Genomic DNA, 25,193 nt, shown 5'->3' on the forward strand with positions numbered 1-25,193 from the left:
GTGCATACAAAAAAAAATCATTTTTTTACTAAATAAGGAAGAGTAAAGAATCCCCAAATCACTGGTCAGTTATAAAAGCTCAAATTTCTTAATCATAAAGGCTTCAACATTTCCATTTTTTCCTTCTATTTGAAAAACTTTTCAGCCCATGCTTCCAGGCGATCAAGTTTTACACCCAAAACTCTAAAAAGAAATAAAGAAAGTGTCACATATTATATAAAGAGTATTTTTAATCAAATAATATAGATACATTTGAATAAGTATCGCGTAATCGAGGCTGATGTTTCATAATTTGAAACTTAAATATTCTTACTATATGAATCGCAATTAAAGAAATACAGATTAAATTCAAAATTTGATAATTTCATAAAATCTATCATTTTGAATGTTCATCAATAATGAAAGCTATTAAATGTATAAAGCCCACACACATGCATATTGCTAGGGGAGAGAGTTCCTCTTTTGATCAATTATACCTTTAAACACTTCAATCTGGGCAGGCAACTGGAAAGAAAAGTTGAAAGTTGGTGTGCTTAGTTCAAAGATCATTCACGAAGTACCTAATTTAGCTTGTTGTTGTTTAAAGAAATATTTACTGTGGTGAATAAATCTATTTATCTAATTTCAACTCTAAGAACTAAGTAATACAAGCATTACGTTTTGTCTGATAGACTTTTTTTAACACTTGTGTATGCATACTATAAACTGGACTTATAATTTCGCGCAAACTCTGAGTTTTTTATTATTTTGCAAAATTGAGCTACAGAATATTAAATGTGAAACTGTACCAAGTTTTTTCTTTGATATTTAGTTCCTTCGCAGTGCAATATTGCTTATTTAGAGGAAACGAAGATTATTAGGGTTTCAAATTGACACGGCGATTGCCTATGATTTTTTTGACTCGTTCTGGTATTTCATACCTTATATCTATTTAAAAGACACGCTAGTACAAGGAAACAAAGGTTACGACACATCATGAAAAGGTACAACAATCTCTCATGAAGGAAACAACACTTTCAATTAGACTTCAATAAAGAGATTGTACCAGTCGTCTTTTCTAATTAAACTTAATACACTGATAACTGCAGTAAGAACTTCCTGTAATAGCATTCCTTCTGTGTTTTCAATTTGGAGGATGTTTTATCCATATATCAAGAAGTATTCAGTCATTATAGATTCGTCAATTCGGAAACAAAGTCCTGTGAGTCCAAACTAGAGACATCTTCAATTATATCCATTGACATTTCTCGAGATTTAAACAAAAAGAACCCGAAAACTTAAAACAAAAACTATCAGAATCCCCTTAATAAAAATCTTCCAGTTGAGAGATTTATCAAATGATTTGCTTTAAAAGTTGCAGATAGCTTATATTATCTAGTTCCTGAAAAAGGAAAAAACTGCATTCTTATCCATTCTTTAAATACTGGGGTTCAACTGATAAATAACATAAAATTTCCATTTTTTTTTTTTTTTTTTCACATTGGGAAGCACTAAAAAACTATAAAATATTTCTAAATACATACATAAAAAATTCTCTTGTTCAGGAACTGTAGAACTGCCTGTATTCTACAGGCTTCTATCCGATTCACTTGCTTCCGCGTCAAACAACCCAAAGGCTCGGTTATCAAGGCGATCAATTCGTACGTAACAGGTTTGAGTCCGTCCTCGGTGTGTCTCTTTTCCATTTTTTCCAGTTCAATTATTTTTAAATTATTCAAATTTAATTAACAACTTACATATACTTTTAATTATTATGTTTTTCGTTTTTAATTGAAAAATTTATATTTATTCAGTTAATATTTGAACGATAAATTTTTAAATAGAAAAGTAATTACAAATGTAAATGGATTTTTTTTAAAAAATCACAATTATTTCAATTATATTAATAATTTAGAGATTGTTCTTTTAATATGTTACTCATTTTTATGCAAATATAAAAGAAAAACAATAAAATGATTTTTTAAAAAATATAACAAAATTGTTTAATAATATGAATTAATGCAATGTAATGTTAATGAACATGTGCATAAAGTTTTAATTAATATGTCACTCATTTTTTACGCAAAAAAAATATTTATTCATCTAGTGCTTGATGATAATTTTGGAATACTTAAGTATAATTTCATTTTTAAAGAATAATAATAATAAACACAACTTAAATGGTGATAATTATAAAATATAATTGCTCGCCAATTTAAATTATTTTTAACCAATAACTTACATCCATAATTAGTTTTCATTTAACAATTAAATAATAATTCAAGCATAAAGAGAGAAAACACTTACTTTTGCATAAAACTATGAAAAACATATTAATTAAATCTATCTATAAGTTGTTGACTGAATTTGTATAATTCTGAAAAATTAGGAGAGAAATGAAAAAGAGGCATGTACGATCTCTGACCTTTCGCTTACGTAATGGTAGTCTTGCCCAACTATGCCTCTGATTTGGTAAAGGGAGAAATGGGAAGAAATTACTAGTATACAAGCTATGCAAAAAGTTCGAAGGTATTTTCAGGAAATTTTTAGGCTATTGCGCTTTATATTTTAGGGATTGAACATTCTATAGGTATACTAAATCTGACACCGAACTCAATTCTCCAACTCGTGCATTCCCTTTGTAAAGCGACAGTGGCAAATTTTAGTAATTCAGAAAAAAATATAGAGAAAATAAAAAGAAATAAAGAAAATAAAAGCTATAATAAGATGGACGAGTTTAAAAAAGCTATTAATGTCACGAAATGAGCCTCAATTTTCCAATTCAATTTTTAAACGTTTCTCTTAATCTCTTACTCAGCAAAAAAAATTAAATTTTTCAAAACAAATCTGAAAATAATTTTAATTCTTAAAATATATAAAATTATATTACTTTCTGCAAGAAAATAAGATTCCTTGAGTGTTAAGGCGTGAAATACGAAGAAATAAACGAACTGAAAGGGAAGACACCGTCTGACAGCCACTTGGACTTCCTAGGAAAATGCAGTCTAACCAGACACCTTCTCAGATGCTGAAACAGATAGAAGTCACAGAAAGATAAAACAAGACCATAGCTGAGATAGAGAAATACCTGCCAACGGAAATTTTGCGGCAGTAGCCGCATATGTAGTTGTGCTGAAAGGCAAGTGTTGTAGGCAAACACAAATCATCTTTATTGCTGGGCAATGTGTCTATGGATGTCATGCGGCGGATTCCATCTACACCAAAATACATAAAGTAGACTAACGGTATGACAGGTACTGCGCATTTCCGACGGTTCTGATATTGAGACTTAATTGACTGAGAATTGTAACTATTTTGAAAATTTTCTCAAGTAAACTCACCAGAACAATTAATTTCTAGAAGAGCCAAATATAGTCAGTATCAAATCTTGCAAAAAAAGATTTTTTTTAAAAACATTTTTTGAACTTTTGATAATTAAATCACTTACTCATGCCCTTCATAGTCGGGTGGAGGTTCGATTGGAAATTCAATATCACTGGAACCTTTACCTAAGAACCTAAAAATAGAAAAGTTAATTTTAAAACTTTCTATATCAGATTAAGAAACACTCAAGCACAGCAAAATAATTTTTATCTGAATGAAATGTTAGAATATAAATTTCAATCAATAAAAATAGGCATGTCTTGGCTATAGGTCTCATATTTATTTACAATAAATTTTTTTCAAAACATACTCTGCTTTCCCAAAATTAAGTCAAAACATAAAATGCTAATTTCTGTACACATAACTAAATTGTAAATGGAAGAAAAGTGCTCACATAATTATAAGTTTCAGGAAATACGTGTTGCTGTTTAGTTTATGAACATGAAAGCATTTTAAACGATGTAACAGGCTTGTAAATCACACAAGAAGATAAGAAATAAAGAGGAGCCATGTATAAGAATGATAATTTTCAAGTATTATGAAGAAGATTTACGTTTATTTTTTGTAGTAAATAATATGAATCAAAAAATACAAGTAGAATTTAACTCCCACAACAAAGTTTTTTGTTGTTCTCTCTCTCAGTCATCACCAAAAGCTCATCAAACAAATAATAAAGATTCTAAATACTTCAAACATTTACCCTTTTTTTTAATACTAACATAGCAAATAAGTAGAATAACACCTCCTTGAGTAAATACAAATTATTCAAACTTTTTTTCATAATTGAGATAAATATGAGATGTCTTTCTGGAAATCTGATTCTTATAATTTAAACTTTCCAACTCACTGCATAAACAACACAAACAATTCTAGGATGTGAATTGATTAGCATTAATAGAAAGAGACTAAAAACACAGGATCACTTTAAAAATAAGATTCTAGATCCAGGGGCACCGGTTCAAGCCAGGTGCCCGGTATTGATGACGTATTTCTTTTTCCTATTAATTTTTTTTAGAATGGTGCCTGACGATATTGCAGTAATTTGCATTCGCATTACTCAATGCAATGTAAACAAATTATTATACTATTGAAAATAAAGTTTATGCTCTTTTTCAATTGGTAAAATTAACCCTCTCGATGCCAGCCGGGCGGTTTAAGAATTTACCTTATGACATCCAAGTGGGTCGGTTTGGGGCGGCTGCTAGCAGTTTTAGGGGAGATGGGTATTAAAAGCTGCTACTCTACTAAACATTCCAGGTGGTCCCCGTTATCTTCGACAATCGCGGCTTTTTCACAATAGTTTCCCCTGTGCCTTAGGGCGGTAGGGGTTGAGGAGGATTCAATAAATAGGTTGTTTGCGTACATTTTGTTATTTTGAAAGAGTTTTAGTTTCTATTTTCATGCGTTGTTAGCTCAAAATTGGAAAGATTTTTATGGCCATTTTTTTACCACTGAAGTGCTCTGTTAATGATGAATGATATATAAGGATACATACAAGGTGTTTATTTTTCGGATAAGCATCAGAATAAGCATCATTTATTCAGTATCAAGACTATTGTAATGATATAAAGACAAACTATTGCATTGTCACTGCAGCCTATTCACATCGCAGTTTTCTCACAAAATGTGTAGCGACTCTTGTTACTGTAGACGGAAGTCGTTTTACACTCCAAGCGTCTTATTCTGTCATCAAAGGACTATGGAATTTCTGAGGCCAAGTACAAACTTCCGCTTTCAAAATAACAATAAAAGAAAAGAAAAGAATGGGTGTATTCTTTATTGCCCCCTTCATAGAGTGAGATAAGTTATTTAAATACTGAGTTCCTTTTTCAAATGCCACTCTGAAAATTTCTCTTCAATTGTGAATTTCTACTCTTTATTTTAGGTGCTGGGAATCGGGTTTTCGGATTATCAGAGTAATTTTTGTATTGAAACGCTTCTTATTTTTTCATTGTGAGTAAAAGAAATCGTGAACACATTGAAGAAGAAATTAAAGCAATTTTACTTGCTTCTGATGAAAGTGACTGTGATCTATCAGCGAAGATGATGGTTTGCCAAAAAATGATGCTTTAGCTTAGCTCCCGTTTATTCTAAACAAAGAAGCAGGAGATGAAATTAATGAGGATGAAATAAACGAGAGAGATGGAGATGAGGAGTCAAAAAATGATATATAATTTACTTATTATCAAAAATTTGCAAATGATTCCCTCATGCGTAAATTTGTGGAAATTTAATATGAAACTTTCTTTCAAAATTTTATCATGACTTAATAATAAAGAAAATTTCACATAACATTTTAAAAGCAGATTTTCAGCATGACAGTTTATACTAAAACCGTAATATTTATGATGAATGTAATAATAAATGTGCTAAATCTTCTTGTTTAGTTAATGAAGAATGTAATAGTGATGAATGTTTTAGTAAAATGTTCAGGCTGAAAACTGAAGGAATGTATTTTCAAAATATATTCCGCTGAGTAATTTTTTCCCCGAATTTTATTTCATAAATTTTTGTATTTCAGTATTAAATAAAGTTTAAAAAATATGTTATCTCATCTATCGAATTGTTTCGTTAGATGAGATATATAAAGTTTGACGTAATATATTCCTTTGGTTAGACAAAAATTTTAAAAGTTATATTTTAAAAGATTATTAAAAAAGTGTGGCAAAATAAAGATATTTTTGAAATGTATATTTACTCCACATTCTTTTTCGATTATTCAATGTAAAAGCAAGAATGCATAAGGTTTTGGAAACAAAATGCGAAAACTTCTTTAAAAATTTAATTAAAGTTCTAAAACTTTTCTCTTAGTATCACTATCGAAAATGCAAAATAATATTTTACATTTAAAATTTCAGTGAAGATAACCGTTTATACTAAAAAAAAAAAAAAAAAAAAAAAAAAAAGAATGCTAAAGGTAATTAAAAAAACAAAAATCTTAGTTAAGTGTTGAAAGAGCGTATTATTTTCGAAACGTCTTTCAAAAAGTGCAGTAACATTTTCTTTTATCCAACGAATGTTTTTATTTTGGTATTAAATGAAGATTTAAAACATTATCTTGTCTATCAATGAATTGCATTGACATCTATACTATGTAAACAAATGTACTAATTGCATTGATATATGCACAATGTATGTTCTACATTACTATGTAAAGAAAAAAAAAAAACATGCTAATATATGACATATTATTTATTTTGGCAAAAAAAGAAATGTAAAAGCCTAATGAAAATAAGATGAAAAGATGTTTTGAAATTGCTAGTAAAGCCAGTTTTTACTTAAATGGTTTGGAAGCCTAACATAAAACTTGCAAAAACCCCCTATTTTCTCAATTATAAAATAAATTTCATATTTTTTGTAAAAAAAAAAAAAAAAATACCCCACAAACACGAGAGCGAAATGCTCCACACTAAAAAATATAAATAAAACTCTTAAGCTGATGGAAAATGATTCTCGTCGTCGAAAACCGCACGGCAATTATTCAAGGCAGAGCGTCGACAGATTTATTGCCCCGGAGTGCGACGGATAATTGCCCCTCAGCTTGGAAGAGTCCATGTCTTCCAGAGACAAGAAAGTCTGGATGTTAAAGGGAGTGCCGCTTGAAAAGTGCTTGGATGTTAAAGAGTTAATACCTTTCATATTTGGGGAATTAAATTCCGTTATTGCATTTCATCACCTAACAGTTTATATTTTTGCCGTTTTCTGTCCAAAAGTTATCATATTTTTAATGAAAATTTTGTATTCAAATGTTCATTATAAATCCAACACAGCAGACGACAAGTTTTGCCCAAACGGTCCTACGGTATAACTGGTGAGTTCTCAGTTGATCTCCTTCCAATTGATCGATACACTGTTGTGACAGAGTATTATTTTTTTACAACTGTTGAGTAATTATTACAATCCCCCTGAATTAACATTAATTCTGTGTTAAACATACCGCGGGACGTCTTAGAAAAAAATGCGCGAATTAGGAGTAAAAATAATTGTGGAAATGTAGATAAAGCGAAAACGTCTTTTTGATGAATTTTAGCCTTTAAAAGAAAAGGATAGACTGCTAAAGAGAGCAAAGAAGAGATGGATTAAAATATCACTGCATTTCTCGATAGTCTTGATAGCTTTGAAAGGAGGAGTGGTGATATTAAACATTTTCGAACATCTAAGGATGGATTAAACAGTTCAAATGATGTTGAACGGTACGCAAATAAGAAGTAAAATTCTATTTAAATATTTCTATATAAAAAAAAGGCATAATGTTTCAATTTTCGTCAGAAATTCCGGTAGAATTCCAATTTTCCGGCTGATCTTTTAACACGAAAAAATATTTCTATCCCTTCCTTTCCATATTAAATATTTCAAACTTCTAAATTATTGTTATATCATTCATGATACAACTGCTGATGGTTCAGAGATAAAATTATATGTATGCCTATATGTGTGGTAAATTAACTCCACGAGAGAGCACTCCGCATCAACTGTCCATATTCATGTAATATATATTCCTTCTCCATCATTGCATTCTCACTTGTAAAAATCATCATAATCACCTTTGTTAATCAAGAAATAAAACGACTAAACTAATCCAAGTGGACTGATGCATTAAAACCAATCACACTTACAACGATGGGGGTCCGGAGCCAGTGAACAGCAAATTCCAAAAGGTAATACTGGGGTATTTCCGTTTTACATTTATTCTGCCTGTCTTATTTCGGAAAATGAGTATTTTAAACAATTTAAATAAGTGTGATTTAATAATAATTGTGAATAGTGAAAATGTGACAAAAAATTCTAAAATTATGGAACTTAAAAAATTAATAGAAAATTCTGATGTATTCAAAATGGATCAAGAATTTGTCCGTGGCGTAGTCAAATCGATCGTTGAGGATCGGACGACTATAGCAATTAATGAACAATCTAAGTTGGATAGAAAAATAAATGAAATTGGCCCGACTCGAGAAGGAGACTGAGCTAGAAAAATTGGAAATACAATCATTGCCTGGTGAGCGAACAAACACGCTTTTCTGTTTTGAAAATGTAATAAAAATAATTAGAAGACTAACAATTTCGGTTCCTAAGAATGCCGAGGCATTGCATTTGTTTTTACTTTCTTAGAGAGAGCATAAATTATGCTACAAAAGGAATGCCAGTTCCCAAAGGCTTACAAGCCGAGATATTAATTAATTTACTAGAGATTAAAGCTAACAACGTTTTAACGTATGTAACTGAGGAAGAATTGTCGGATTATGAATCAAATGAATCACATGTATATATTGCATTGCAATTAACTACATCAATTGAATATTACTGTCAAGTAACAGAAATGAAAAAAGATTTTAAAAAATTATAAGATCTAATTTTTACGGATAAATTGCATGAAACATTGGATTTCAGAACGAAAGAACACCTAGATATCTGCGAAGAAAATACACGGCTTTCGCCAACTCAGTTAGGTCGCAAATGTGATTTATTTTATTCATCTAGTGGTAAATCATTATATGAAGTAAGTAATTCTAAAGTACATAATAATGAAACGAAAGCATCAGGGTGTGAAAAGAAAGCGATGAAAAGTGAGTCATTTTGTCAAAACAAAAATCCAAATGTTCAAAGAGAAAGGATTCATTATGTATGCAAGAGAAAGGAGGAAAGCTTTGATTTCACTCGTTTATATATATATATATATATATATATATATATATATATACACACACACACACACTATATTAGTGTGGAATGAAAAAAACAATTTTTGATTTTTAACTTGTAATAGCGTGGAAAAGTTGCCTTTTGGTATAGATAAGATAAATAAAAATCATAAAAAAATATTGGAGTACATCTTGAAGTGCAGCAAGGACGTTAAAGTTTCATAAAAACACACTTTTTGAAATTTTTTAAGGATGTTTGCGTGCCTCGATAATGAAATAAAAAGCTTTCATCAGGCATTGTCATATGAATAAAAGTATAAAAACAATTTTATTACTGCACTGGCACGGAATTGAGTCGTCGCCAGAGCAGTTGTTATTGAGTTAAGGCGGAGATTTGTCTGCGTCCGATGACAAGATCAACCGGATTTATCAAATAGACAAGAAGCGACAAAACTGTCAAGTTCCTGTGCGGTTTAATATTAAGTTAAAACTTTATACAGAAGACATCTGAAGCAGAATGAAATAGTATAGGGCACTCGTTTATCGACTTTCCCCGGCTTCCTTGAGACATGCAAGCAGTGGAAAGAGTTGTGAGACTGGTGGCCGAATTGGCTCAAAATGTCTGTTGTTCAATCACAAGAGAAAGACACATAAGAGCAAAAACTGACTCATTTGTGAATTTGCTAAAGTTTAATTAAAAAAAAACTGTTTAATGTAGCAGTGAAGTAGAAACAAACATTTTGCAGCTGCAATATTTGAAGTCATCAAGGATACAGAAGTAAGAAACGCAAAATAGGACATAAATTTTTTTTATTATTTTATTTTGTAATTAATAATTTTCTCCAATTGTAATGATTACATATATATATTTAAAATCATCTTTTGTAACATTATACGAACGAAAAATTCATAAAAATATTTTATCAAAATTTATAACTTTTCAAACTTTTTACAAACTTTAAGCTCTTTTAGGTACCTGTTGTATTGCAATTGTAATATTGTTGTATTGCAATTGTAATATTGTTGTATTGCAACCAAAATTTTTTAAAAAATTCATTTTGAACCTAAAAGCTAATTTTTTACCACTATTGCCAAAACTAAAGTCGAAGAAAAATTTTAAAAGAACCTTTTACATAAATTCCATTTTTTCAATTTTTTTACAAATTTCAAGTTATTTGAGACACGTCAAAATAATACAATATTTCAACCAAATTTTTAAATATTGTTTTTCAACCTAAAAAGCAATTTTTCCGCATTATTACCAAAGTAAAATTAAGAAATATTTTCAAATAACCTTTTTAAAAATTCCCATTTTTTCAATTTTTTTTTTACAAATTTCAAGTTTTTTGCGACTCTTCAAGATAATGAAATATTGCAAAAATAATAATAAAAATTTGTTATTGAAATTCAAGGTAACTTTTCCGCATTATTACCAAACTAAAATCTAAAAAAGAAACCTTTTAAGGTCATTTTCGTTCCACCCTAATATATATGGCCACATAACTGCTAAAGTTTGTTTAACTGTAGATATATATATTAGAGATTTATGCACAGTTTTTTTTTTTTATTTCTGACATTTTAGCATATCAGTTTTATTCTCGTGAAAATGTTACAGCTTACTTTATTGATCGTGCATATTTAAAAATTCATAAAATGTTATTACATTTTTATTATTGACCCAATTAATTCATAACTCCTTTAAACAAGAAATTTTCTTTCAGAGAATGTAGAAATATGTGGGAAATATGAACAGTTACCAAGATATGATCGAAAGTTCATCAAAATTATTTATTTAACATTTTTGCCTATTTTTTAAAATTAATATAATTCTTGAAAATTTCGTTAGACTTCTCTAAAACTATATTTGGAGGTTAGTCTTATAAGCCAGAATAGATTCACCAAAAGAAAATAAATAAATTGAAAAATTTCGATGTAAGTTAATTAACACTCCTAATTGCCTCGGATACGAAGTTTGACGGTTTGAATGAACCTGTTCCCTCGCTTCATTTCAATCAAAATTGCGACGATATGCTGATAAATAAAATGGCGACGAAAGTGTCTTGTTGTTGACGGCCGTACCTGCGTTACTAAATTCATTAAATGGACACCTTTAGGCATGAAACACAAACATAAGAAGAAAAAAAAATTAAATCCACATTATATGTTATAAACAGCTTATATAGGCATGTGTGTATTTGAACAATATGAAATATCTGCATGCAAATTCTATTATACAATGAATTCTTTTTGAGGTCAATGTATGAAATAAGTATGAATTTTGATTGTGAAGAAATAAATCTGGCCAACGAATTTCAATAACATTCCTGATTTCAATCCTCTTTTGTTTTTTTGTTTTTTTTTTTGGAAATTGTGAATGAAGAATATATACAGAAGCAATCGGTTTTGTAAAATTATGCTGCTTTACTCGCAATGCAATTAGATAAGACAAGAAACTGTACAGCAAAGAGAATTAAAATTTCCAAGCGAAAGATATTCATCAGCAAATATTGTTGCCAATGATAATAAATGCTATAGACAAACTGTCAGTATAAAAATTGTTTTCCACTGAGACATTTCACAGTTTAAACTCCGAGCATAGTGGTTCAAAATGTTCTGCACTGCGCTGTAACTTATTTTAAAAGTAGTGCACAAAAAATCAACAAAGTAATCTCATGTGTGAAAACTTTTAAACAGTATAAGATGTATCCATATTCTCTGAAGACTTGTACAAAAGCTATCGTTGGCAGATGTACAAAAAAAAAAAAAAAAAAAAAAAAAAAAAAAAAAAAACTTTGAATTTTGCAGCTTTATCTTAAACAAGCAAGGTAAAAATCCAAAATACGTTTAAAAAAATTACATTAACTTGTTTTGAAAATTCTCATAATATACGACTAAATACATATAAAGTGCTGTTTGTCAATGTTTGGTACAGGATATGATGGAATACATCTATGAACCTTCTTCTTCGATGATAATTTTTCTACTAAAAAAAAGGCATATTTTATCCTGCCCGTCATCTGATTTTCTAAACAAATCTGTGTGATAAGAGATTCACCAAAAGGCATGGTTGCAGCATGAGGGAACACTAACACACAAAAGAAATGGAAATTATACAATTGGAACCAATTCTGTTAGAAAAAATATTTTTTTCTTGGATATCGAGTTCTCTGAGAAAAATCCCCGCAATCGCTTGATTGCAAAAATTGTATATAAAATATATTTAAATTTCTAAAAGATAAAGTTTACGTAAGAGAAACTACAGGTTGAGGTGACATTAAACAAGATTGAATAATCATAGCATGAAAAGCTTTTACACCAATAGCATAGCAGAAAAAGTCAGAAGAATTTATTGCGAAGTTTCATCTCTATTTTTCATCCGAAAAAAAAAATATTTCGAGCAAACACTAAGGTAAAGATATTTTTTTAATGAAATTTTTCAGATGGATAAGTATAACCAGATTTTAAATGAAATTTAATGAATAAACACAATTTTTTTTTCTATTATTTTTTAAAGAACAAACTATTTCATGTTTATAAATACTTTTTAACAAATATAAAAATTGCAATGACGCTCATAACAAATTTGGCACAACTACTTCACTTTTTCCAAAGATGATAGGTACTCCTTTAAATGAATGAATTTAAATACGAATCACATTTATTTTAAGCAAATATTTTATAAGTCAAACTTCAATGAAAACAGCATACATAATAACTCTTTCTCTTACCTAAAAAATCTTGGAACGAGAAGTCTATGCATATGTCTCACGGTTTAGAAATTAGTTATTACCAAAGATAAAAGTTAACACCTTATATATGCATAAATAAAGTCACAAATACAGTTTAAAAACGTTAGTATTAGGCTTACAAAACATGTTTCCATAAATTAAAGTTAACTAAATTGTAATATAATATCACAATTAATCAAATAAACTTAGATGATTATTAAATAAAGATTTCAGCTTTGTGAAATTTAAATAATTATATTAATATCGTTAAAAACTAAAAGCAAGCACACATAAACTTCACTTACTCCCAGCCTTTTTTATCACCCTCTAACCACTTTTTAGTCATATAGTCTTCTTTCTCCTGTCTTCTCTTAGCCTCCATTTGCTCAGCTACCGACAAACTAAAATTATACGGGGAAAAAATAATGTCAACGTTATTAAAGAACATTCAACATACACACAAATATTTTTTTATTGTAACAATGAAAACCAAGCTTTGGTACAGCCAAGTCTAGGAAAGATGAATTCAAAAAAGTCAATAAAACAAAAGATTATGCAGAATACACTCACAACCTTAAAATTCATTTGATAGGGTATGAAGTCAAAGAAGGATGCGTATCTTCTGATAACCATAATATTGAAAGCATAAAAAAATTACAACCTCCGAAATATGTTCAAGGATTTCTTGGTTCTGTAAATATTTATAATAAGTTCATTGATTCGAAAAAATAAGAGCTTTTATATAATCTTTTGAAAAATGATACATCGTGACAGTGGACAGAAGAATGTCAAATAAAAAAAAAGCTTTTGAAATATTAAAAAAATAATTTGATAACTATAAACCTTAGTTACAACTATATAACCCTTTTGTGTGTGTGTGTGTGTGATGCATCTCAGATGGTTATAATAGCTGTTCTAAAACAGGCTGACTTTTCTAGTAAATTAAATCCTGTATCTTATCATTCAAGAACTTTACACCCTCATGAAAAAATTATTGTATAACTGAATTGGAATATTTAGCAACAGTGGATGTTCTTGATACATTTTATTATTATTTACATAGGAAAAAATCCATAATTCCTACTGATCATGCTGCTCTTGTTCGGCTTAAAAATGTTAAAAATTTAACGGGAAGATAATTTCGTTCGTCTTTAAAATTATTCATGTATGTTTATGAAGTTAAATATCTAAAGAGACCATCTAATGTTGAAGCTGATATGTTATCCAGGCATCCTTCTGCTCAATATCTTCAGCATTCTGTGCATTTACTGGAACTGGATGAGATAAAACATTATAAAATTTAGACAGCTTGGATAATACTAAATTTAAAAATGTCAATGATGTACTTCTAATTAAAAAGAAAAATTTGTTTAAAAAAATGTACCTTTTTCTCTTAGGAAAAATTGTTTTACAAAATGTTCATGAACAATTTAGGCATCCAAGCATTCAAAAATTGATAAATCTAATTACTCCTTAAAAATATTGGCCCCATATTACTAAGGAAATTGCAATTTTGTGATGTTTTTTAACTACATAACAAGGAAAAGGAAAAAAGATTTGGCCTTTTACAGGTTGTACCTGCCATAGATCTTCCTTTAGAATGACTTTCTTTCGAAACAGTTGATTGATTTAATTTTTACAAATCAACTAAAAAATTTCTTCTTATAGTGATTGATCATGCAACTAGATAGTTCTAGGCTATTCCTTCCAAAACTGAAAATTCTGAAATATTAATATATTAAACAGTTTTTCCAAATTCAGGTACCTTCCATAATATTTACTTATAGAAATGACGTTTTACCTCATCTAAATTTAAGCATTACCTCAGAAATTACACTGTAAAGTATCTGTTAACCTCTTCACATCATCCACAAACTAATGGGAAATTTAAAAGAGTTAATCAGTTCGTAGGAACTAAATTAAAGTGTAAGGTCAATTCTTCTTCAACTAAAATTCCTTGGACTAAACTTTCAGAACAAGTAATCAATAAATCTAATTTAACATTACCTTCTGTAACAAAATTTCCTACCGGATATTTGTTATTCGGCTCTTTACCTTATTCTCCTCCCTGAACTCAAAATCAATTCTATCCTCCAGTAGAAAAGTCTAGAAAATTAGCCAAAGATAATACTATAAAATATTTTTATAAAAATAAAATAAGATATGATGCTAAATTCATAGATGCTCCATTCAAACCTGGTGACATTGTTATGTTCAAGGAATTTAACTATCCAAATAAAAGAAAATTTTCTCCAGTATTATCAGGTCCATATGAAATAGTAACTAAACTTTCAGATGTAAATTATGAAATAACGAAACCAAATACATTAACAAACAAAGCAAATGATATTGTCCATGTGTCAAAATTAAGAAACTTTTCCCCCTGAAAAATTAAAATTAAGTCATGAATAATAATTGAAATTAATATTTTTTTTAAAAAAATCCGTCTATTTGCACTCCACCCACTTTTTTTTTTCTCTCTTTTTTCTTTTTCACATAAACCCCAACTTACATTTTCCCATTGTCTACTCTCGTAAGAGTTAATTTTTTCTTTTTCTTCATGATGATGATGTTGTAATAATTGCCATCACAATAGGTATTCAAACGTAGCAGTCTTTTTGAGACATAAATATAGGGTCAACCTCCCAATTAATTTCTATCTCTTTCTATTTTTATCCCGGATATATGGTTCTCCTGTGAAAGTAAATATTCCTGAATGGGAGTAGAAATAGAATAAGAATTACATTCCCCTTCTTCATGTCGTTGTTGTGGAGGTTGATGATGGCTCCACATTTGAAATTTGTTAAATGAACTAAATAATGCGTTGTAACTAATTAAAATTAACTAAGAAATTGCGGTGTAGCTATAAGTGATGAAACTTTGCTTCTATAAAATGCGGTTTATTTCTGTGAGAAGAAATATGGAGTCACCCCGCTACCAACGGTAAGCATCGCGTTCCGAGTTCTAAAGAGTTCTGGCGGGTCGTGACCCGCGCAGTTACAAAAAAGGAGCAACCCTAGAATGTTAGCTTACCAACTTGGCCCATTGGTAGCAAAATACAGAACAGTCGTAATTTTTGATAGGATGGAAGAACAGCTAAAAAAAATAAAAGTTAAAAAAATCAAAAGAGCCTTCTCTATACGGCAAGGAAACTGCTCAAAAATATGTGCTTCCATTATATACATACATGCCTGCACGCACTCACACACACATATATATAGTGTCAATAAAAAGTATAATACATACATGCATGCATGCATGAACACCCAACCATATATAGTGTCAATAAAAAGTATATTCTCTGTACAAATGAAGAAAATTAAATTTGTAGATGAGTTAAAAAACATAGAGGAATACCCTGCAAATTATAAAACATGTTAGAAAACAAACATGAAGATAAAGTCAAAAGCTAAAATAAGTTTAACCACTTAGTGTATAATATAAATGGTAGATAGTGTTAGCAGTGCTGAAAAAAAAGATCTAATTATTTGATTATATAAGGATGAAAAAGAAACTGTAAATGGTTTCTTATTAAAAATATGTAAAATAATGATACCAGTTGCCAATTGTAGTAATGAAACTTCCCTTCCTAAAAGAAATTGTATGATTTTGAGAGGAACTTTTCACACCGATTATAATTTTCTTGATATATGAAATCAAGAGTATTGCCACTAAAAAACGATAAAACAACACAATGTTACAACTTTCAATGGCAGATTTAGAGAATACGGTGCCATGATATATTTCTGGTCTCACAATATTTAACAGCCGATTTCCTCATATTGTTTAATAAACTACGGTTAATATCACATAAATTTTGAGAATATGGAAAATCTAGATTAATTTAAAATACTGTTTGTATTAAAAATACATTAATGAAGTAATGATAATTAGGTGCAAGACACTTATTTAAATAAAAAAGTAATGAAAGAATTTTTTCAAAATTTCTTTTATAATTTTTAATAACCACAAACAACATAATTTGACTGTAATTAAAATGATTCCTTACGTTCTAGATGTATGTTTTGTGAAACCGATGAAATCTAAAGACTTAACTTGAAAGGAATAATATTGTTTTTTTGTTTAATAATAACTTAAGAAAAAAACCTGGTAGAAGGTTCAGAAGACTGGCAAGTATCCTTCTTTCTACCGCCTTCAGCAAATTTAGATTTCTGGGAAAAAAAGAAAAAAAAAACATTAATAAGGATATTTCCAGTCCTATGTATTTACTTACACAAGATAGATACTTCACAATTACATTTCAGTTCTATGTAAGTAGGCATGATACTTAAAAAATGTTTAATTAATTACAGAAATATAAAAATTCAGCTTTTTTTATGACTTTATAAGTTATTACAATGACTGCAAATATATTAATTGTTCTTAAAAAATTAAAGGTAAGGTAAATTATAAGCAAAATAAATGCACATTGGAAAGAGGGAGTGAGGTCTCATTTTAAGATAATACAGCTGAAAGGAGTGATTAGTTCCCATAGGTTGTTAATGCATCATTCAAGCAAATTACATAAAAAGAAGTATTAATTAACAAAGATTTAAAAAATGCATTACATTTCTCTTTATATGATGCATAAAGGCACAACTTATTTTCAGATAAAGATAATATTAATTTTAAATTAATTTTCAGATTATTTTTCATGTACAAATATATGCATAAGAAATTCACTCCCAAAATGGAAGATGCTGTTTTTTTTTTTTTTTTTTTTTTTAATATTTTCTTTTGCCAAAATTTGAAACAACAAAAAGAATGAAAACAACTTATTTCATTTTGTTATAGGATACCAACATCATTTAGTTTAAAAAAAAACCAAATATATTCTTCTTAAAAAATATTATTACTTACAATTATAAAAATATTACAGACTTTAAAAGAAATAATTAATAATTCGAGAACATTTTTAAAAAATATAAACACCAATTTCAATAATACTACAATGATCTCATATTTACATTAATATTTATATAGGCAGAAAAAATTTCAAGATTATACCAATTTATGAAGAGAAAAGACTGACTTTTGGAAAAAAAAAACATATCTCAAAATTATCAAGATGTTTGGAATCTAATTTAAATGCAATTGTTCTGTAAGCAATAATCCATGTTACATTAGACAGAAACATAGATTAGAGTTGCAACTCCACACCACCATTCTCATGGTCAAATATAAACATTTTTTGATTCTCATATGAAGCTATAGATGAGTAAAATCTGCTGCAATTAAGTGTTTATTAATGGAATTGTACATAAAATGTTACATTTACATATTCTAACAAACCATTTCACATGATCTGAAATTTCAGCTTTAATGTCAAAATAAACATTTCAGAAAAATTTAAAAGCATTCAGCAAAACCTGATAGATTTTAGTTATTAAATAATTATAAAATTCATCTACCCTCAATTTCCTAATTCGAAATTCTTTGAAACTTTGTTGTCAATACTGGAAAAGCCAATTAAAAAATATAAATATTAAAGTATAAAATTTTTTCATAAGGGAAAAAGGGACTTCAGAGAAGCATTAGCAAATCATACCACACCAATTGAAAAATTTTCTGGAAGGATGTATTACACAATATAGTACAGATACATATTTCTTGCCATTTAACTAAATTATACAATGCACATCCTGATTTTTGTGATAAGATATGATTACAAAATTATTTTATTTAGAGTATTCTGCATTCTTCATTTCTTTCACATAATGAAATGCTGTTTTAATAAAGATATTATTATTTCTGTAAATGCAAAGCTTAAAAAAGAAATCAACATTATTTGTTCAGATTTTAAAAAGTAAAGGGTAAGAATACTGTACACATAATTTTAGGGCCATTATAGTATATTCTAAAATTTCATTTCTTAAAAGGAAAACAATATTACTCAGAAATATGAAATGCAAAATAATTAATTAAACTTTCTGAAGAAAGTTGATTTAGCCTGAAAATAAAATAATTCATATAAAAATAATAGCACATTTTAACCTTTCTGCTGTGAAAGCTTTAAAATATATTTTTGACATCTATTTAAATATTAAATATTTCTCATGTTTTACAAAAGAGAAAAGAGGAAAAAATTATTCATCAAAGGAACAGCCTATGACACCCTAAAAGTAAATGATACCTCATCAAATCAAATAATAATATAAATTCCAACTTCAAAATCAAATAACAGCATATATATCAAACCTTAATAGATAATGTATTTTGAGTATACAATAATACTAAATTTTAGATGTAAACTACTTTTTGTAAATTAATTTAACTTTAAAAAAAAATTGTTCTGAAATAAGCAATAATTTTTTTTCTCACTAAAGATAACATTTTACATTAATTATTTTGATTTCTGTCAGAAAATTCAAAAATTCATCAGAAATAGAATAATATCAGCTGTTTTGATAAAAAATAACTTTGTTGAAAAGATATAAATATATTTTTTAATTACCTTCGAAGACGAAGCAACAACATTTGGTTGTACTTCTGTCAAATCACTCTTTTCGATTTCCTCTGAATCAGTTTGGGGGATCCTTATTGGTGAAGCAGAGAAATTCTCATTTGACAAGTTCATCTGAAATGAATATAAAAATTATATTGTTACACATAGTATATAAAGTGAAAAGTTTCATTTTTGCACTCTAATTCAGACTTAAAGAACATTACTTTCGAAAATGAAGCAGCTATATTTGGTTGTCTCTTCGGCAAATCAGTTTTTTGGATACATTTTGGTATAGCACCCCTTTTCTCATTTTCCCGCCTTACCTGAAATAAGTATTGAAATTATTTTACTATACACAAAATAGTATAAGCATAGTATATTAAGATTAAGATTTTATTAATGGAATTGTACATAAAACGTTACATTTATATATAGTAACAACCATTTCACATGAAAAGAAATTTCAGATATAATTTCAAAACAGCCATTTCAGTAAAAATCTCAAAGCATGCAGAAAAACTCGATAGATTGTAATAATTGAATCATTGCAAAGTTCATTTACTCTCAAGTTCTTAATACCAAAGACTTTGAAACATTGTTGTCAAAATTGGAAAAGCCAATTAAAAAATATCATTAACAAAATCCTACCATGAGAATTGGAAATTTCCAGAAGGATGTGTCACACAATATAAAATAGATGTATATTTCTTGCCTCTTAACTAATTTATACAATGAACACCCTTATTTTTCTGATAAGAGAAAATGCAAAAATTATAATATTTAGACTATTCTACATTTTTCATTTCCTTCATCTATTGAAATGTTTTTTAATAAAAAAATTATTATTTCTGTAAATGTTAACTTTGAAAAAGCATCAGTATTATTTGTTCATAATTTAAAAAATAAAAGTTTAGATTACTGCACACTTAATTTCAATTCACACTTAACTATCATAGTATATTCTAAAATTTCTTTTGCAAAAATTAAGACAGTATCTTAAAGAAATATGAAATGTTAAAATTGACGAAACTTTCTGAAGAAAGTTGAATTAGCCTGAATATAGTATTGCAACGATTTTAATATACATAGCATAGGTGAAATGTATCATTATTATAGATTAACAAAAATTTCAAAATTTAAACTTTCCCATTGAATTAAATTATAATATTAGATTTTTTAATAAGTAAATTATTATTTCTGTGAATGTAAAGCTGTAAAAGACATGAACATTAATTGTTCATAATTTTAAAAGCAAAGGGTTAGACTACTGCACACTCAATTTCAGGCCAATTATAGTATATTAAAATTTCTCTTGGTATAAGTAAGACAGTAAATATGAAATTCAAAAAATTAACCAAACTTTCTGAAGAAAGTAGCAATAGCCTGAAATTAAAATATTTCATAAAAAATATTGGCACATTTTAACCTTTCTACTGTTAATGTAATAAAATAAATTTTTGACATTTAATTTAATATTAAATATTTCTCATGTTTTATAAAAGAGAATAGAGTATAAAATTATTTATCAAAGGAACTGCCTATCACACTCTAAAAGTAAATGATCCTTCATTCAAAAAATAATTTAAATTCCAACTACAAAAACAAATAACTGCATCTGTATAAAACCTTAAAAGATAATGCAATTTAAACATACAATAATATGTAAATTTTAGATGTAAACTACTTTGTATACATTAATTTGACTTTTTTAATAAAAAAATATTGTTCTGAAATGTGCACTAATTTTTTTCTCACTAAAGATAACTTTTTACATGAATTATTTTAATTTCATTCAAATTCAAATTTTAAAATTCAAAGTTTCTTCAGAAATGAAATATTATCAGCCATTTCGATAAAATATAACTTCCTTGAAAATTTAAAAAAATATTTTTTAACTACCTTTGAAGACGAAGCAACCACATTTGGTTGCATTTCGGTCATATCACTCTTTTGGATTGCCTCTGAATCAGATTTGGGGACCCTTATTGGTGAAGCAAGCAAATTCTCATTTGAGATCTGTAATTAATATAAAAATTATATTTTTACAATAATAGATAAGTGAAATTTTAAATTTTTACAGTCTAATTCAGACTTGAAGTGCATTACCTTCGAAAATGAACCGGACATATTTGGTTGCCCCTTCGGCAAATCAGTTTTTTTTATATTCTTTGGTATAGCACCTTTTTGCTCATTTTCCCTGCTTATCTGAAATAAGTATTGAAGTGATTTTACTATATATAGCACAGGTGAAATGCACCATTATTATAGATTAACTCAAATTTAAAAATTTAAATTTTCCCATTGAACTAGTTTATAATATTAGCATTCTTTATTAAGAAAAAGTAGCATTGAAGTAAAAATTATTAAAAATATATTTTAATGATCTTGAAGATGAAATATCAATATCTGATTGTCCTTTGGATATATCAGTTTCTTGGATTTTTTTTTCAGTGTAGCATCCCTTTGTATGGTAACCTTGTTCATATGAAATGAGTATTGAAATGATATGGACACATAATGTTTTAAGTGAAATGTTTTATTTTTACAGAAGAATTCTAATTTCTCCCCTTGAACTCTTCTGTTTAACCAAATTATACAATTTGTTTTTTTGTGTGTGTATAAGAAAAAGAAAAAAAGAAAGAAAGAAAGAATATAGTAAAATTTATTAATATAAATTTCAAATACCTTAAAAGTGCAAAATACCCATTTTGATTGCCTTTGGATAAATCAGTGTTTTGGATCTCTTTCGATATAGCATTGTTTTGCTCATTTCCCATGCTTTTCTCCAATGAATATTAAAAAGATATCATAATTTATAATATTTTGTAAATTTTTTTATTTTCACAAATAAGCTTAAATTTAAAAAAGTGTTTTTTTCTGTTGGACCAATTATAATATTATTTTTCTTTATAAAAGAAGGGAAACATAGTTGCAATAAATACTAAATTTTTTTTAAATTACCTTAGAAAAGGAAACACTTGATTGCCCTTTCGATACTAGTTTCTGGACTGGTTTCGAAACAGATGGTGAAGTCGTTTTTGACAAGGCATCCAATTTTTTGCTTTCCATATTTATCTAAGATGAATACTTAAATTAATGATTACACTTCAATATTGTAATTTAATTGAACATATTATATTCAGGCAAAAATGATCATGATACATTTAATATTCTTATAAAGTGAAAAAACATTCCTTAACAGTATGAAATCTTACAGAAGAAACACAATTTTTCTTTTTCACTTAATTTTCCTGAATTGAAGATTGAGCAAAAACTTTAGCTGTTAATGAACATCTCAATTTTTTAAAAAGATTTTTGTATATTTTTTAAGCATTCTATTTTAAAGTTCATATATTTAAAATTTCGAAATCACTAACTTTTGCTTTTATGATAGCTGCAAAAAAAAAAAAAAAAAAAAAAAAAATCATTGCCAAAATGATAAAGCAGAAGTGAAATTTTCAAAAGCAAAAATGAGCCAGAGTGATATTAATAATGCATCGAAACAGTTTTTTTTTTTCGAGCAATGTGAAAGTACAATTCATTTTTTAGACATAAAATTAAATCTTCTTCACTTATTTATTGCAATTTTTGGCATATCTGTCAACTGTTTTCCAATTAATTTTGATTTAAAGATTAATCAAATTGATTACATTGATGTTGATTATGATATATGTGTAAAATTTTCATAAGCAAAATGCTTATGATAATGCTCATTGCTCATTTACTATAATAATGGGTTTATAAAAAATATAAAATTAGTTGTGAAGTTGCTCTTTTTTTCCATTTTTATAGAGCAATCAAAAGACAAGTGTTTTGAAAATTGGCACAATTTTAAGAAAGAACTGCACAATGGGAAGAATTATAAAAAAATCACCAGGACTCCCAGATGTAAACTAAGAATATAGATCCACTTTATATAGAGCTTTGAAACCTAGAGCTATTAAAATATTTACAATAACTCATTTAACAATGATTGGGGGAATATTTTATGAATGGAATGGTGGAAAATTAACACTCTGTTTGTTGGACTCCATACATTGTTATTAGATGATATTGTAAAGGGTTTGTTATTGAATACAAGCTATATGGGGATGATACAAGTATTTTACAATCTAAAGAACTGGAAATAGAAATGATAAAATGAATCAATGTTCCAATAATTGTGAAATCAGGTAAGCAAATACAACGCAAAACAAAATTATCAAAAAAGATATTAAAAGCTAAAATTAAATAAAAATTCAATAAAACTGATGTCATGGGTATTTCCACATCAAACGTGCAGAATTTAAGGTGTTAATATATATGTATATAATTTTTAATTCACTCTTAAAATTGTTATTTGCATTTTCTGGGAAAACTGTAAATTTCAATTCTCAGGATTATGGAAAATCTCATTTATTAAAAGTTTTCAAAGTTATTGAAATAGAATGTTGCCATACTGTTCTGTATTCCCTAGGTATGTTCTAAACTACAAATATAACTTGCATATTTAAAATTATTTATTTCAGAAAATTTTTAATTGAAAAATGATATACATATATAAATTCATTTATGTTTTGCATAAAACTTTCGATGTATCCAATTAACATTAAAAGTTACTGCAAATATTCTCTTCATAACACAGATAAATCAGTAAAAATATACTATTGAAGAAAAAGTGAGATACATTCATTAAGGTTTTTACATGAAGAATGGGCATAAACATCAATTTTTACTTAATTTTGCTCTAATATGGCTAAAATTTATAGCATTTTAGATCAGATAATTAAACTGTATGCCAAAATCATTCCTTTTGATTTTTAGACAGTTTTTTCAAAATATAAAACAACTATATAGGAGGTAACCAAATGGAATATTATCATTTATGCAGCTAAATAAAAATTAATAACACAGCTTACATTGCTAATTTTTCTCTGTCTTTATTAAATTAAATAACAAATTAATGTAAAAGGGTTTTTATATCTGAATGTTTTTATGGATATTTAAACTCGGAAAAGTTATATAAAAACACTTTAATTGAGATCTGTTTCTGATTCCAAAATGACATCCCAAGTATAGAAATTTAAATGGTTACACTTTAAACTATCAAACAAGAATGCTAAGACTTGTAATTTGGAAATAAATAAATCAATAAATAAAATAGAAAAACACACATGAAGCATTTAAAATTTTACAAGCTTTGAATAGTAACCCTCTTATAATTGAATAAATGCCAACAAAGGTCTCTCCCATATAACTGTAGATATGCATTAAGTAAATTGTACTTTTTTTTTTTTTTTTTTTTTAACCAAATGAAAAATTATATACTAAATTTTGCGATAATTCCTTCCTTTAAAAAAAATCGTGATATAGAGCAAATTGCATCAGTTGTATAATCCAATATCCAATCTGAATGAAATTAGAAATCATTTTATTAAATCTCTGATCAGTTAACAACTTCAGATTATACCTTGCCTTTTGTTTACATTGTATGGGAAAGACATCTCTTAATTACTAATTTTGATCGTCCTGGCAAAGCAATCTTAATATAAAGAAGAAAAAAAATATCCCGAATTACTGAAGAGAAGGAAACAAAAAATTCTTATTAGTCAATTTTTAAATAATATGCATAGGAATATGAACTTTCTTATTAGAAGTGAATACAATGTTGTTCGTTTTGAAAACATAATTCATTACGAAACAAATCATAAACAAGTAATACTTTAACGGTAAATTAGATTAAAAAAGCGGAAATAAAAATAAGGGGCAATCAATAATATTACTAACTGAATACATGAAATAGCAATACCCGCAGTTACCTAATGACTCCTCACATTTCTTACAATTCGACGATTAAAGTCGCTTGTTAAGTTCGTACAATTTTGCCTCTAATTTTTTTGTAAATTAAGAATTCAAATAATAAGTCTGAAAAATAAACGAAAGAAATTTGAAATTATATCTATATATTTCATACCTTTCAAATCGAGAAAAATACTATTCTCTGTTGTCGAAATATAATCGTTTAAAGAAACGAACAAG

The 25,193-nt window shown here is 27.7% G+C and overlaps 1 protein-coding gene across 1 annotated transcript; it reads right to left on the bottom strand.

Moving 5' to 3' along the window:
* On the bottom strand, nt 1-25,193 carry LOC129959534 (uncharacterized). The gene is made up of 10 exons (XM_056072413.1): nt 25,129-25,193; nt 22,137-22,250; nt 21,282-21,380; nt 21,075-21,191; nt 19,400-19,498; nt 19,185-19,307; nt 16,838-16,902; nt 13,036-13,131; nt 3,428-3,496; nt 1-183 (listed from the first exon to the last, which is right to left on the bottom strand). The coding sequence occupies exons 2-10, from the start codon at nt 22,242-22,244 to the stop codon at nt 126-128; spliced, it is 834 nt and encodes a 277-aa protein (XP_055928388.1). The 5' UTR covers nt 22,245-22,250; nt 25,129-25,193; the 3' UTR covers nt 1-125.

The sequence above is a fragment of the Argiope bruennichi genome, chromosome X1, assembly GCF_947563725.1.
Source record: "Argiope bruennichi chromosome X1, qqArgBrue1.1, whole genome shotgun sequence".
Classification (NCBI taxonomy): Eukaryota; Metazoa; Arthropoda; class Arachnida; order Araneae; family Araneidae; genus Argiope; species Argiope bruennichi.